At 43.6% G+C, this 12,917-nt stretch overlaps 1 protein-coding gene across 1 annotated transcript in view; it reads left to right on the top strand.

Moving 5' to 3' along the window:
- PRKAA1 (protein kinase AMP-activated catalytic subunit alpha 1) overlaps positions 1–9,500 on the top strand; it is a 576,963-nt gene extending 567,463 nt beyond the window's left edge. The window contains exon 9 of the mRNA XM_069627195.1: positions 7,641–9,500. Coding sequence (XP_069483296.1) covers positions 7,641–7,888 — 248 coding nt within the window. The 3' untranslated portion in view covers positions 7,889–9,500. The remainder of the gene's footprint in view (positions 1–7,640) is intronic.
- The last annotated feature ends 3,417 nt before the right edge of the window (positions 9,501–12,917 follow it).

The raw sequence follows: 12,917 nt of genomic DNA, 5'->3' as shown, positions 1-12,917 counted from the left end.
CAGGATACTGTATAGAGCTACTAGGGCGTCCCCACGACCATCCTTTGAGACAGAAGATACTCGTTGGAACACCAGAAAATCCTCCTCTAGGAGATCGCCATTCTGCTTGCAAAGGACGCCATAGAACTCGTCCTGGGCAGCCAGGTAAACGGGTATTTATTCAACCCACTTCCTTGTGCCAAAAAAAATGTAACGATGCGCCCAGTATTAGATTTGCACACTGCAAACAAGTATGTCAAGCCACAAAAACTCTGCATGACTACACTACAAGAGGTAATCCCCCTACTAAAAAAAAGGATTACATGGCAACATTGGGTATGAAAGATGTCTATTTTCACATTTCAATGTTCCCAGCGCACAGAAGATTCTTGCGTTTCAAAATAGTTTCAAAATAGCCAGCACTACCAGTTCAAGGTGCTGCCCTTCGGAGTAGCCTCAGCTCCAAGGGTATTCACCAAGGTACTGGCGTTGGTGGCGGCGCACCTACGCAGGGAGGCAATCCCAGTGTACCCTTACCTGGACGACTGGCTCATTACAGGGGAAGTCCCCCTTAATTTGCAGACTAAACATCCAAAGAACAATCAACCTTCTCTTCCAATTGGGCTTCTCAATCAACGAGAAAAAATCAAGCCTGGTGCCAAGTACCTCAAAACAGTTCCTAGGAGCTGTCCTAAACACCCAAGAGGGGTTTACCTTTCCATCAGAGGAAAGCATTCGAAAATCTATTGCTGCAAATTCCAAAATCAGGCTGGTCGTCAAATAAGGGTCCGCAAAGCGATGCGTTTGCTAGGCATGATGGCATCTTGCATTTACCTGGTTCCCCACGCGTGCCTGCGCATGTGACCCATGCAGGAATGGTTGGCGAAACAGTGGTCTCAAGCAAGTGGTCAGTGGGACGATCTAGTGGTCGTTTCGCCAACACTAGTACAGAGTCTTCACTGGTGGACAAGAGAATCTTACTAAGGGGAAACCCTTCTACAATCCAGAGCTACAGGTCATTGTCACAACAGACGCCTCCCTAGCAGGGTGGGGAGCCCACTACCTTCACCATACAACTCCGGGTCTCTGGTCTCAAACAGTGGCTCAGAACCACATCAATCTGCTGGAACTTCTGGCAGTCTTCAGAGCGCTTTGGGCATTCAAACCCCTCCTATCCAACCAGTCAGTGCAGATCCTAACAGACAGCACGACTGCAATGTTTTACCTAAACAAACAATGGGGCACTTGTTCGCCAAATCTGTCCAAGCGTGCCCAGAACATTTGGAAATGGGGCACTCAAACGGAAGATTTACCGGTCATCCCAACATGTTCCAGGGGATCTCAACTCGCTTGCAGATGCTCGGAGCAAGGATCCCCTCCCAGAAGAACACGAGTGGATACTACACAAGTCGTAGGAGACGCCTTCTCTCAGTGGGGTTTCCCCACTATAGACCGATTCGTCACAAGCGAAAACCGGCAATGCCCAAACTTTTCCCCCAGCCAGGCTCCAAGGGGAACGCACTATGGATGAATTGGTCAGGGATGTTTGCCTACGCTTTTCCACCAACCCCTCTTTTGAGGAAGCTAGTGAACAAGATCCACAGGGAACCGATGACGCTCATCCTGGTTGCTCCTATGTGGGCAAGACAACATGGTATCAACACCTATGCAAAGTGGCGGTGTGTGACCCCATCAAACTCCTGTGCCGGTACAACCTACTCTCCCAGCACGAGGGGCTAACAGTGCATCCTCCGCCCAACTCCATTAACTTGGCAGCATGGCGCCTGAAGTCAGAGTTTGGACATCTCAGTTTACCCGAGAGATGTATGGATATCTTGAAAGAGTCGAGAGAAACAAACACAAGGCACTGTTACTATGACAAATGGAAACTATTGTACTCCATTCTAATGTTGTCACCTATGGGATGCAGGGTTAGTGTTTAACTCCCTTAAAGTGCACCTTGCAGCTTTATCAGCCTACACCACTTCCCATAACAAGGTGTCATGGTGGAAAGTGCCAGTTGTCAAAGCATTTATGGAAGGGGGTCAAGAGACTCCACTCTCCAATTTCTAACCCACCACCAGTTTGGGTACTTAATGTGGTACTCGCTAAGCTCATGGGACCTCCCTTCGAGCCCATGCACAATCTAGTCTCAAACATCTGACATTATAAAACTGCCGCCTTAGTAGCCATCGCCTCCATAAGAAGGGTCAGTGAAATTCAAGCTTTGTCAGTGCAGGATCCTTTCTTGATGAGGATAAACTGGTTTTACGCATTCACCCTAGGTTTTCAGCCAAGTTAATTTCCAAATTCCATGTTAACCAGTCTATTGAGCTACTGGCCTTCTTTCAAGAACCCAAGAGCTCTGCTGAGGTGAAACTCCACACACTACATGTGAGGAGGACGGTCCTCTACTATGCATAGAAGACCAGACCGCTAAGAAAAACAGACCAGCTGTTTGTCTCCATAGCTCCAGGCAGAGCGGGAGATCGCGTCTGTAAGAATGCCATTTGTAAGTGGATAGTCGGATGTATCCAACTGTGCTATTCCCTTTCAGATAAAACGCTGTCTTTTACGACAAGAGGTACTGGAGCCACTCTGGCTTTCATTGCAAATGTACCCCTTGACAGCATTTGCAAAGCAGATGGAGCTCTATTCACACCTTTACTCAGCACTTCTACATTGAAACTCATTCCAAGACCGATACGCAACTGGGACAGGTGGTTCTAAGACACTTATTCGCTCATGAACCTTCTCACATCCCACCTCCTAACACTGCTCGCTAATCTGTGCACAGCATGTGATCTAAGCAGATTCCACAAGCCTTTGAAGGGATATATTACTCACCGTATTTCTGATGCTTGTAGCTGCTTAGATTCACATGCACCCGCCCATCCTCCCCTCAGAGAAGGCGCCTGGATGCTTGTAGTCTCATCTATTTTATCTTCTTAGATACTCCGTACTCACTCTACTCCTCATGCTACCTCATTTGAGAAATAATACAATCTGAGGGTCCTACACGCGTGAGGGATCATGGGTACAGGGGATGTCACACTAGGGATAGTATTACTGGCACGCCCTGGTTCGACGGCCGCTTTTTGAGTTTCGAAAAACAAACTGTAATACTCTGCAGCTTCCACTAGATGTTGGCCTATGCACAGCATGTGAATCTAAGCAGATACAAGCATCAGCAATACGATTACAGTGAGTAATATATCATATATACATATATAAATATAGAGAGAGAGAACTATATAAGGTGTGTACTAGGCCTTTTTATTCATGGAAATCTTGTAAATATGACTGCTTTATTAATTTCCTGTGTACATTTACACATGTTTAGATCAGAGGGCAGTGCAAAGGTCAGGTTACTTGACAGAAACCAGAACTTTTGAGTGTGTAAAATGATGACTATGCACAGTCTAGTTTACATCCATTCAACCTTGCAGTCAATGGTGTTCATTACTATAAATGGTCTGTGGCAGCAGAGTCTTTACTCAAGGATGAGTGATTGTCATTACACCAATCACATGTGTTCTAGCCTCTCAAAACCTGACTCTCCAGGAAGTGCAAGCGCTGTTCAAAAACAAAGAAATGAAATGTACGTTTGTAATTGAAATGGAAACTCAGCAAAACCTGTCCCTCTGATAATCCAGATAGGTATTTAACTTTATTTAGCGCTTCATACATTGTTTGTCCAACATCTAGGCACCGATTATACCTCTGAAGTATGTGAGCCAACAGGGTAGTTCAGCCGGTTGAACACTTGTGATCTGTAGGTTGCAGGTTCAATTCCCAGGAAGGCCAACTCCGCATGTCATCCTTTCAAGGCCGATAAAGGAGTACCGACTACGGTTTGGTGATAATTGTGATAAATATGTACTATGTACAGCGCTTTGCCAAAAGCGCTATATAAATAACCATTTGACCTTGAGATTAGATATAGAATTTAGCATTGAGCCATTGCCTCTCTGCACTGCTGTATCATAACACTGGCATACCATTAGGTAGTAATAGCTCCAGAAAATGAGGACTTTCAATAAATATCAAAGGACAATTCTGCTATCGGACCTCAAAACACACAATACAATTCATGCTTGCTTTACTATGTAATTGGCTAGGTAACATTTAAATATATACTGGAGAGATAGAACGGCCAGACCTTGGAGAAAAAAGGAAAGGTGTATTCTGTCACAATGCAGAAAGCTGCTGCATAGAAATGATTTCAATACAGTTTTTGCACACGTCGGCTGGATGTCGCATACATTTTACTCTTGCAAAGGAGAAAAGTCACTTGTACTCTTAAATCACATTTACTTTCAAAGTTTATACCCCTACCTTACCCCTACCTCAAAATCTTATCTGGAGCACTGCACATATATACACACACTGCTGTAATGTTGTGAAAAAATGCCTGGTGTTAAGACACTTTAAACGCAAGCACTCAGCCCCACACAATAGTGCTAAACCTTTATTCAATAAAGTCAACATGGACTTACAAACTTGTAGCAGGGCTCCATAGCCACTGTTCGGTGCCATGCGTTCTGGCCCTACTCGGGGACTTCTTCGGGCTAGTTTTGCAGTTAAAAGCTCTGCAGCCATTTATCTAGCACTCAAACAGGAAGTTGTAATGCAACCAGTCATGTGACATTCTTAGTACCATATATTATGGTTACGCGGTGCGGCCATATTGTGCTAGTCATTATTGGCTGATTTATCCTCGGTTATGGTCTAATAAATATAGTGCATTTATTTTACATTCATGTGTGTTGCGTTTGTTTTTAAAAAATGTGCCCGCAATTATAAAATATCATTTTTCGTGATAAAATTGATTTCTATGCAGTCCATCCTGCAAGGCAGCAGTTAGAAAACCGCTACTTATGAAGGCTGTTAAGGCTGCGGGAGCTACACTGCCTCCATAACCTGTCTCTAATACTCCGAGAACACATTACGTGCAATTACCGAAGTGAATACATGGGTGATTTTCAATCCTCATACAAATGAGGTGTGTGTGAATTTACTTTGATACCTGTATTTATTAATTTCATTGTACAGCTCGCATTACCCCTCTTAAATGCCTGGCTGCCCAGTCACTCTACCAACTTCTGTAGTACAGGCCTATATTAAAAGGTGGGTTACTTAAGTAAAGTCCCACACCAGTTGAACTCTAGAAATTCTTACCCAACAGCCATAACATTAGGAGATCTTACTTTGAAACTTTAGGAGCCAGACAAATTTGCCATTCGGTAAGCTTGCCCCTGATCGGTCCTTAACATTGCTATACTAGCAAATACATAAGGCATTCCTGTGACTGATTGCCATCTGTGAGGGTGTGAAAGTCCTCGTTTTTGTTTTTATTATTTAAATCTAAACTGTGTGTTGTGGAATGGTGACTACAAAGGACACAACTATAAAACCAGATCAATTTGATAACAGATTTTGGCTCTGTGAGCAGGGCTTAACCATGAAATGACCGATGCACGTTGGTGACTAGGCTGACTGTTTCCACAGATGGGATGTTGAACAATAGCCAAATTTTGATTTCTTTTGGCTCCAGCAGGAAGGGATACCCCTCCACCCCACCGGCGTAACTTCTTTCCTGGAAACAGTGTCAGAGGCAGCACTGACATTCGAAACCCACCTTCACACCAGGGTGCTGACCACTTAACACCTATGCAGCATGCATAGGATGAGGAGGATTTGGAGTAGGCCGAGGTATGGGGGGTGGTAGTGTTGGAGGGTGGGGAAGGGAAGGGGATCTCACACTCTGTTTGGGCACTTTCTTTTCCTGTCCTCCATTTCCTGCAAGCATGGTACTCTGTAATACCATAAGGCAAAGGTCAACTACAGGTTTTGGACCAATCTCCTGTGGCATTTTGCCTATGAAAGGAGTGGTGCACCATCCAATTCTTTGATTCATTAATGGATCTTCTGAAGAACAGTAATACATTTTTGGATCTCTAGAATAGACTGCAATCCTAACAAAGACCCCTGCAAGATGAAAGGCATCCAAGGCAGAGGAAAGCGGTCTCCTAATACCACCCCAGGAACAGTGGGTTGATGTTGGATCAAGGTCCCACTGGGACCAGCGTCCACTCACTGGAAGTTAAGGGACTCCTAACAATGCCAGCCAATTTCCCTTGAGTGGGAGTGACTTTCCTGCCCGTATCGGGGACATTCAGCAGACCAGAAGTCCAAGTGCTCTTGGAAACCTGCTCACTGTTTCAACTGTACTAGATGCATTTTGAGCTGACGCAGGACCTGCATTGCAGCTTTTGGCACTCCACAAACTTCAACTTGCTTACCTGCATCTTTGAGCATCTGATGCAGTCTCACGTCAGTGAAGTTCACTGCTGCCTCGACTAGAGTGCCAGCTCACTGATGTGGAAGCACCTGACTAGACACATCCCAGGCACCAGATTAATTCGACAGTACCTTGTCTAGACCCACAAAGCCATCTAGTCACTTGCAGACTCGACCCAGCCAAAACATTTCAACCAGACTCAAACCTGTTATAACCCATCAATACTCATGATCTCGAGCGCGGACTATCCACACAGTACAATCTTGGCTGTCAATTGCAGGAAAGCACACAAGCTTGTGTCTATCCTACTGACTGCCCAAGAAAAATAAGGTACTGGGAAGAAGCCCTCTCTCCCCCCCCCCCCCCCAACCCCTCTAGTTTACGTTTGGGAACATAGTCACTTTTAGCCCCCCACTGCTATGCCTTTTTCTTGAGGGAAATGTTCATGAACACTGCCGTTGTGCCAATTCGCCTGAATGCGCCTCAATCAATAGTGCTGTTCTGCATTGGCTTCCATTTTCTGTTTCTTTACAGGGGTAGAGTTTTGCTTGTCTGGTTCATTTGTCATTTTTATTCTTAGTCTAGTTTTTATAGAATCTTGATTTCATATGCTTTGACTTTTGTACTATCGCTGTTGGGTTGTTGTTGGTATCGGCTCACATCTCTCCTGGCGTTAAGACTTCCCTTGGCCACTGCTACCACACAAGGTGAAGAGATATAACGTTCACCTTTTTATAATTGCGAACACTGCTGGTTTAGTAGTAATGTTGGGCAGTAAAGCAGTAGTACTTTTGGCAGTTCCGACCATCCTTGTCTGTAGTTACTCTACCACCATGCTGACAGCAGCAGATTGCTGTCAGCCTTGTACATTGCAAAACATTGAAATACCCCTTCCTTTGATGGCTAAAACTACTTGCACTGAACCACTCGAGCATTCCACACATAGGACATCAGTCTGTGCAAAACCAATATTTGGGATGTACGAGGAATTGGCATAGTTTACTTATCTTTTGAGTCAAAAGGTTGTCTTTATCTCTTGTGTGAGATGGGATGCATGGAAGTGTCTCGTTCTTGGGGGTTTTTCTAGATGCTGCTCCGATGGCATTCATTTCTGCCTGGCCTTTTTGGTGGCCATCGAAAGGAAATCTCAATATGCTCTTCTGATCAATATCCACTTCCTGCCAGTTCTCTTGAAATCTGTTCCTAGGTGCTAAACGTTACCAAAGGTAAGTAATTAACCATTGTCTAGATGGCCAATAAGTCACTTGGATCACTTTATGAAAATGTTTTCTATATAAAGCCTTTTCAGGTCTACAGTGCAACAGCTACATTATGTTTTAATTTTTTTTATCTCCAGATGAAGTCACTGAAGCAAAGTCTGGAACAACCACACCTCGCAGATCTGGGTCTGTTAGTAACTACCGATCTTGTCAGAAGAATGATTCCGAAACCGACCTGCAAGCAAAATCTTCTGATGGCTCTCTTGCATCTTCAATGACTTCATCAGTTGACTCTTCGACAGCTGATTTGATCCCAAGACCTGGCAGCCACACAATAGAGTTTTTTGAAATGTGTGCTAATCTGATAAAAATTCTTGCACGATAATTAGCTCTGGTTAGCTTATTTCTGTTCCAGCAATAAGCATGCCATGAATCGTAGCCAAATGCTTCCAGTTTTTAATCAATGTAACATAAAACTGCGCTGCTCAGCAAACTACCCACATCAAAAATGCAATTTGCACATGAATGAGAGGTGGTTTGTATTTTATGTTAACAGTTTGCACAAATGCACATGGAAATCTTAGTGGTCAATGGGTACATGGTCGACTACAGTACACACTTCAATGTTAATTGTCTACTGGTAATTTTGGTGCATGGAATGCACACTGCACTTCAACATCCCAAAAGGATCTTTATCTTTTTTTAAAATATTTTTTATACATAGTTGTAGTTTGAATTGGCAGCCCAGTGGCCTGTGGGGGAGGCTTTGTTTATACTGGACATGCGGCTGCTAGCCTGAGGTTTGGATTTACCCACAGTTGGCTCTGCAAACAAGTAGATGTGTATTTTATGGGGAAGTGTTTGATCTTAAGACATTATTTTTAATAGAAATGTTTGTTAATACACGCTTTAAATTCTATTGCGGCAGGTTTTTATTAAAAAAACGATGATTTTTTTTTTTAATGTACTTGTTAAAACAGCCGACCTCCAGAAGTCTGCATTAATCCTGCACCAAATTACTTTAGTCAGACCAATTTTATTGTAGCAGTCTTAGTTTTAAAATGTTCTACATTGGTTTTTCATATCGCAAGTGCTGTTTGCATACACTGTAAATAAGGCCGAAGTGGTTCAAATTTACCAAACAAAGGGTATAGATTTAATGGCTATTAGTTTTCTGTATGCAGTAAATGTTTTTTAAATGAGTGGTGCCTCTTTGATTATGTGGTTCCCGGATAACTGCAACTCAATCCCTTTATTGAACTGGTCCCAAGTTAACAGTGTGCGTTTATCAAATATTGAGAATGCAATTTTGGGTCTATTCAGGAAATGAGTGTTCCATGAAGGGTTGGTGAAGGGGCACAATTAATAGCAGGCTGGAGTATTATAGGTTGAGTGAAAATTCCTGACCCACCTCACCCATTTGTGGTTTTTTTGTTTTTTTTGTTTTGGTGTCACAGTAAGAAATGTACAATAATTGCATTTATAGACATTTTTTTGAATGTCTACTATACATGTTTCTTAATAGAATTTTTCCAGTAACATGTTTTAAGTCAAGAACATGTTCATGCCTTTTCATTTTTGGTCACTATATGTGCCCTTTGCTTTCACATGTCAAACTGATGAATGTTTTACTAGTGTTATAGTAAGCATTCATTTCTGACTTTAGAAGGGTTTTCAACTTTGGTTAGGGGAACTGCTGAAGGTTTCGGTCACTATCCGGTTCAGTAGTTCCTTCTGGATGGCAATGGTGGGCACAGAATGGCAACTTTCAGACTATGCAACAGAAATCTGACTTTTCTTTTTGCTGAATACAGCAAACTTGAACTATTGTGCTACTACTTTGAGTGGAACCGGTATTGGTAGAATTCACCAAAACCAAATGTATTGAAACTGTAAACACGCTTATTGTATCAATATCATGTTTGTACCAGAGAACATACAAAGAAAGAATATCACTGAATTTAAACAATAAAAAGTCAAGACAGTTTCGACTTTTACGTCTTGGTATATTGCGCTTCTTAAAATTGATACATGTGAGCATTTTATAAAGGAAAAGGACTAGTTCTTGTTTGAATATTTTAGACAAAAAAGAGATCCTACAGTGTCAGATACTGCCGTCCCCTGCACACCTTTGAGCTGAAGATTCAGCTAATAGGAGCATAGATCATTTCAATTGTATGAAATGTTGACACATTTCATTCATTCCTTGAATAACTACAGTGATTTAGTCCATACTGGTCCAGTAGGTTAAATACTTTATATGTGGTCGTCCGCACAAGGTGTTTCAGGATTCTATTTCTGGTGCAATTTCAAACTACAATATGGCATGACTATTTGTGAGTGTAGTATCTCACCTTTCTAGAAATTTACAGTGTAAAAGTAAGAGAATCTCTATTTACATGTCTAGGGCATGTTCTTTCAGTCTTATACTATGAGAGAGCATAATCTATACGGACCAATAATTTTATAATTTATTTTTATAGGAGTCTTGGTTGAGTCGGCAAAACATGCTAACCTACAAGTGCCAGCACCTGTGACATATATAAAAATGCACCATGTGCAGTTAAATTCATAGGGGTGAATTGGAAGCATTCTTTGTGTAGAATGTGACTCTGTGATAAGCCATCAGTCTCATGCAAAAGGTGAGAAAGGATGGAGAATTAATTTACCCAACTCCTTTTGCCATTGGAATGTCTCATGCCTTGATGGTAATGGTAAAGTGTGTGAGGAAAGCACTATAGAAAAGTGATAATGCCTTTGTTAGATATTTGAAAGTATTCGACAGTATGTCAAGAATTGCATGCAGAGTTACCTGTAGTGCTTCTTTGAAGTTGTGGGGATTAAGATCCTACCTATCGTTGGAACGAGTGGGGAAAAATAAATGCGTTTTCTGTAACGTAAACCGGAGAATGAGGTTTTTCAAGAGTATATTGTATGTTACCATGGCACCCGAGAGTGTTATAGAAAATGGACTAACCTCCACTGTGTACACTACCCATTGGGACAGAGTAAAGAAGACAACCGACCTCTCCATAGTAATGAAAGTGGAGGAAAAGCTTATAGAAATGTGCATGTTCAATTACAAAGATAAGGCAAGTAAAATGAGTAAGGAAAATAGCATTTCTGGTAGTGTGAAAAAGCAGGGACATGTGAGCAAACGGCAGGCCTCTATATGCATGGAGGTGCCAGTATCAAGAAAATGGCTTCCATAAGTGCACAGTGTAGAAAATAAGGTTGAATGGACTGAGGTCAAGATAATCCAATGTATATCCTCTAATGACAAAGGCATAACAGAGGGTATACAAGCTTCTAAATGTCAGTGATGTCTGTCTGTCTGAACCTATTAGTCATCAAAGCGTATATGGTAGTTACAAGTAATGACACTTAGTATTGGATATTCAGGTATGTGTGTGTGTGTGTGTGTGTGTGTGTATATATATATATATATATATATATATATATATATATATCTGAGGCTTGTGGAATCTGCTTAGATCACATGCTGTGCATAGGCCGACATCTAGTGGAAGCTGGGGAGTATACATTTTTTTTCGAAACTCGAAAATGGGCGTCGACACCGGGCGTGCCAGTAATACTATCCCTAGTGTGACGTCTACTGTACCCATGAACCCTCACGCGTGTAGGACCCTCAGATTGTTTTTTTTCTGCCATACTTGTTGGAAGCATTGCGCAGAGTTCTCTGGCTTTAAGCCATTTTGCCAAAAATCAATATTAATTTCCCCGTTCTTTTACTCCCACGTCGAGACATCGAAGATCGACGCCGGTCCGAAGAACAAACCACCGTCGAGAGCTGCACGACAGACTTTGGGCCTTGTAAGGCCTCTGGCCTCGGCCCAGGCCTCGGAAGGCCTCTGCCCTGCAAGTACGGAGAGTAGGGGGTGGAAACATACTCTACACTCTTTATTTTCCTACACACACTAGCCCGCTGCCATAAGGTGACATATGGAGAGTACTCCATTTAAATTTTGCCCCAAGTGCAACCGCAAGTACCCTTGGGTTGACAAACACGCCACCTGTAATCTCTGCTTGCCGAGGGACGACCCCAAAGCCAACTGCAGAGCATGTAAGCTTTTTAAAGCAAAAACACTCAAGGACCGCTCCACTAAATGTTGGGCCCACCACGCCAGGTAGCTCGAGGCCATGGAAGCGGTGGGTGCCTTCAGTGATGGCAGCGACGTCGCCCTTTCGGACGGCGATGGGCACAGGGGTGTCAAGACACCCAATCGCTAGTCCCCGACCTCTGAGGATTGTCCGGCAGGGCAGTGGTGGGGAACACACCCGGCGACACGAACGCTACCCAATCTTCTACACCTAAGAACACTAAGACCAACCGAGACTCGACACGTGTGTTGAGTTCACGGAAGAAAGAGGCACAAAGAGAGTGGTCCACCGAATCTGTGTCCTCTGGACGTTCAAGGTCGAGATCGCCGCATAACACACAGCTACCGTCCACAGTTGCCAAGAGTGCCTCGCTCCCTAAAGTAACGGAGATATGTTCGTGAGACGAATCCGACCTCCATCCCCAAGCTGCACACCAAAAGTCAGCTCTGGCAGCCCGATCGGCGTCTGCCTCCGAGTCCTGACGTGCGCACTCAAAAGAGAGAGAGTACCCCCGAATCTTGACGCCAGGTGTCAAAAGATTCCGAAAAAGCCAAACCGTCAGGGAAACTCTTCCACTCACGGGAAAGGGGACAAACGGCAGAAAAAGTCTACACATTCTACTTCTGCATCCCAGGTACACAAGGACAAACACAGGTCGTCAGACAAGGACAAATCTAAGACCCCTGTTCCTGTCACTACACCCAGGCTCATCCCTCCAACTCCTTACGATATGGGATTAGAAGAGGAACCTCAACAGGAGGTTGTCATCCCCAGTTCAAGAGAATGGAGCACCGAGGGCATAGACAGGGTGATGAGGTGAAGGTCTTCCTTAGCTAATTCTTATGAAAATAATCCACAGCATTTTCTTAGCTATACCCCTGACAATGCTACTCCTTCAGTATCCAAGGACCCTCAGCCTCCTAATAAGAGATTTCTGCTTGATACTCCAGCTCAGGGACTGTCTTCAGACCCTTACTATATTTAGCCTTACCAACAGTAGGAGGATGACCCAGACGTACTGGACGACCAAACTGGGGTCGAGTATTATGGAGATGACGAGGGCCAGGATGAGGAGGAGGAGGAAGACGTTGAGGAAGTCTACAGTATGCACTCCCCGGTTAGCAAGGAACCACAGGTTACTGACTTACCTATAGATAACCAGACACTTCTAAATCAGGTCTTGGCTAAAGCTGCAGAGCACTTCCACATAGATACTCAGGGGGCGCAGTAAGAGAGGGACTTTGCAGAGGAGCTAGTGGGGGGGGGGACAAAAGACCCATTGCTCCAACCAT

This window comes from Ambystoma mexicanum, chromosome 6p (genome assembly GCF_040938575.1).
Source record: "Ambystoma mexicanum isolate Mex_15411 chromosome 6p, UKY_AmexF1_1, whole genome shotgun sequence".
Classification (NCBI taxonomy): domain Eukaryota; kingdom Metazoa; phylum Chordata; class Amphibia; order Caudata; family Ambystomatidae; genus Ambystoma; species Ambystoma mexicanum.
Note: the sequence above shows the minus strand (reverse complement) of the source record. Positions and strands in the feature narration are given on the sequence as shown.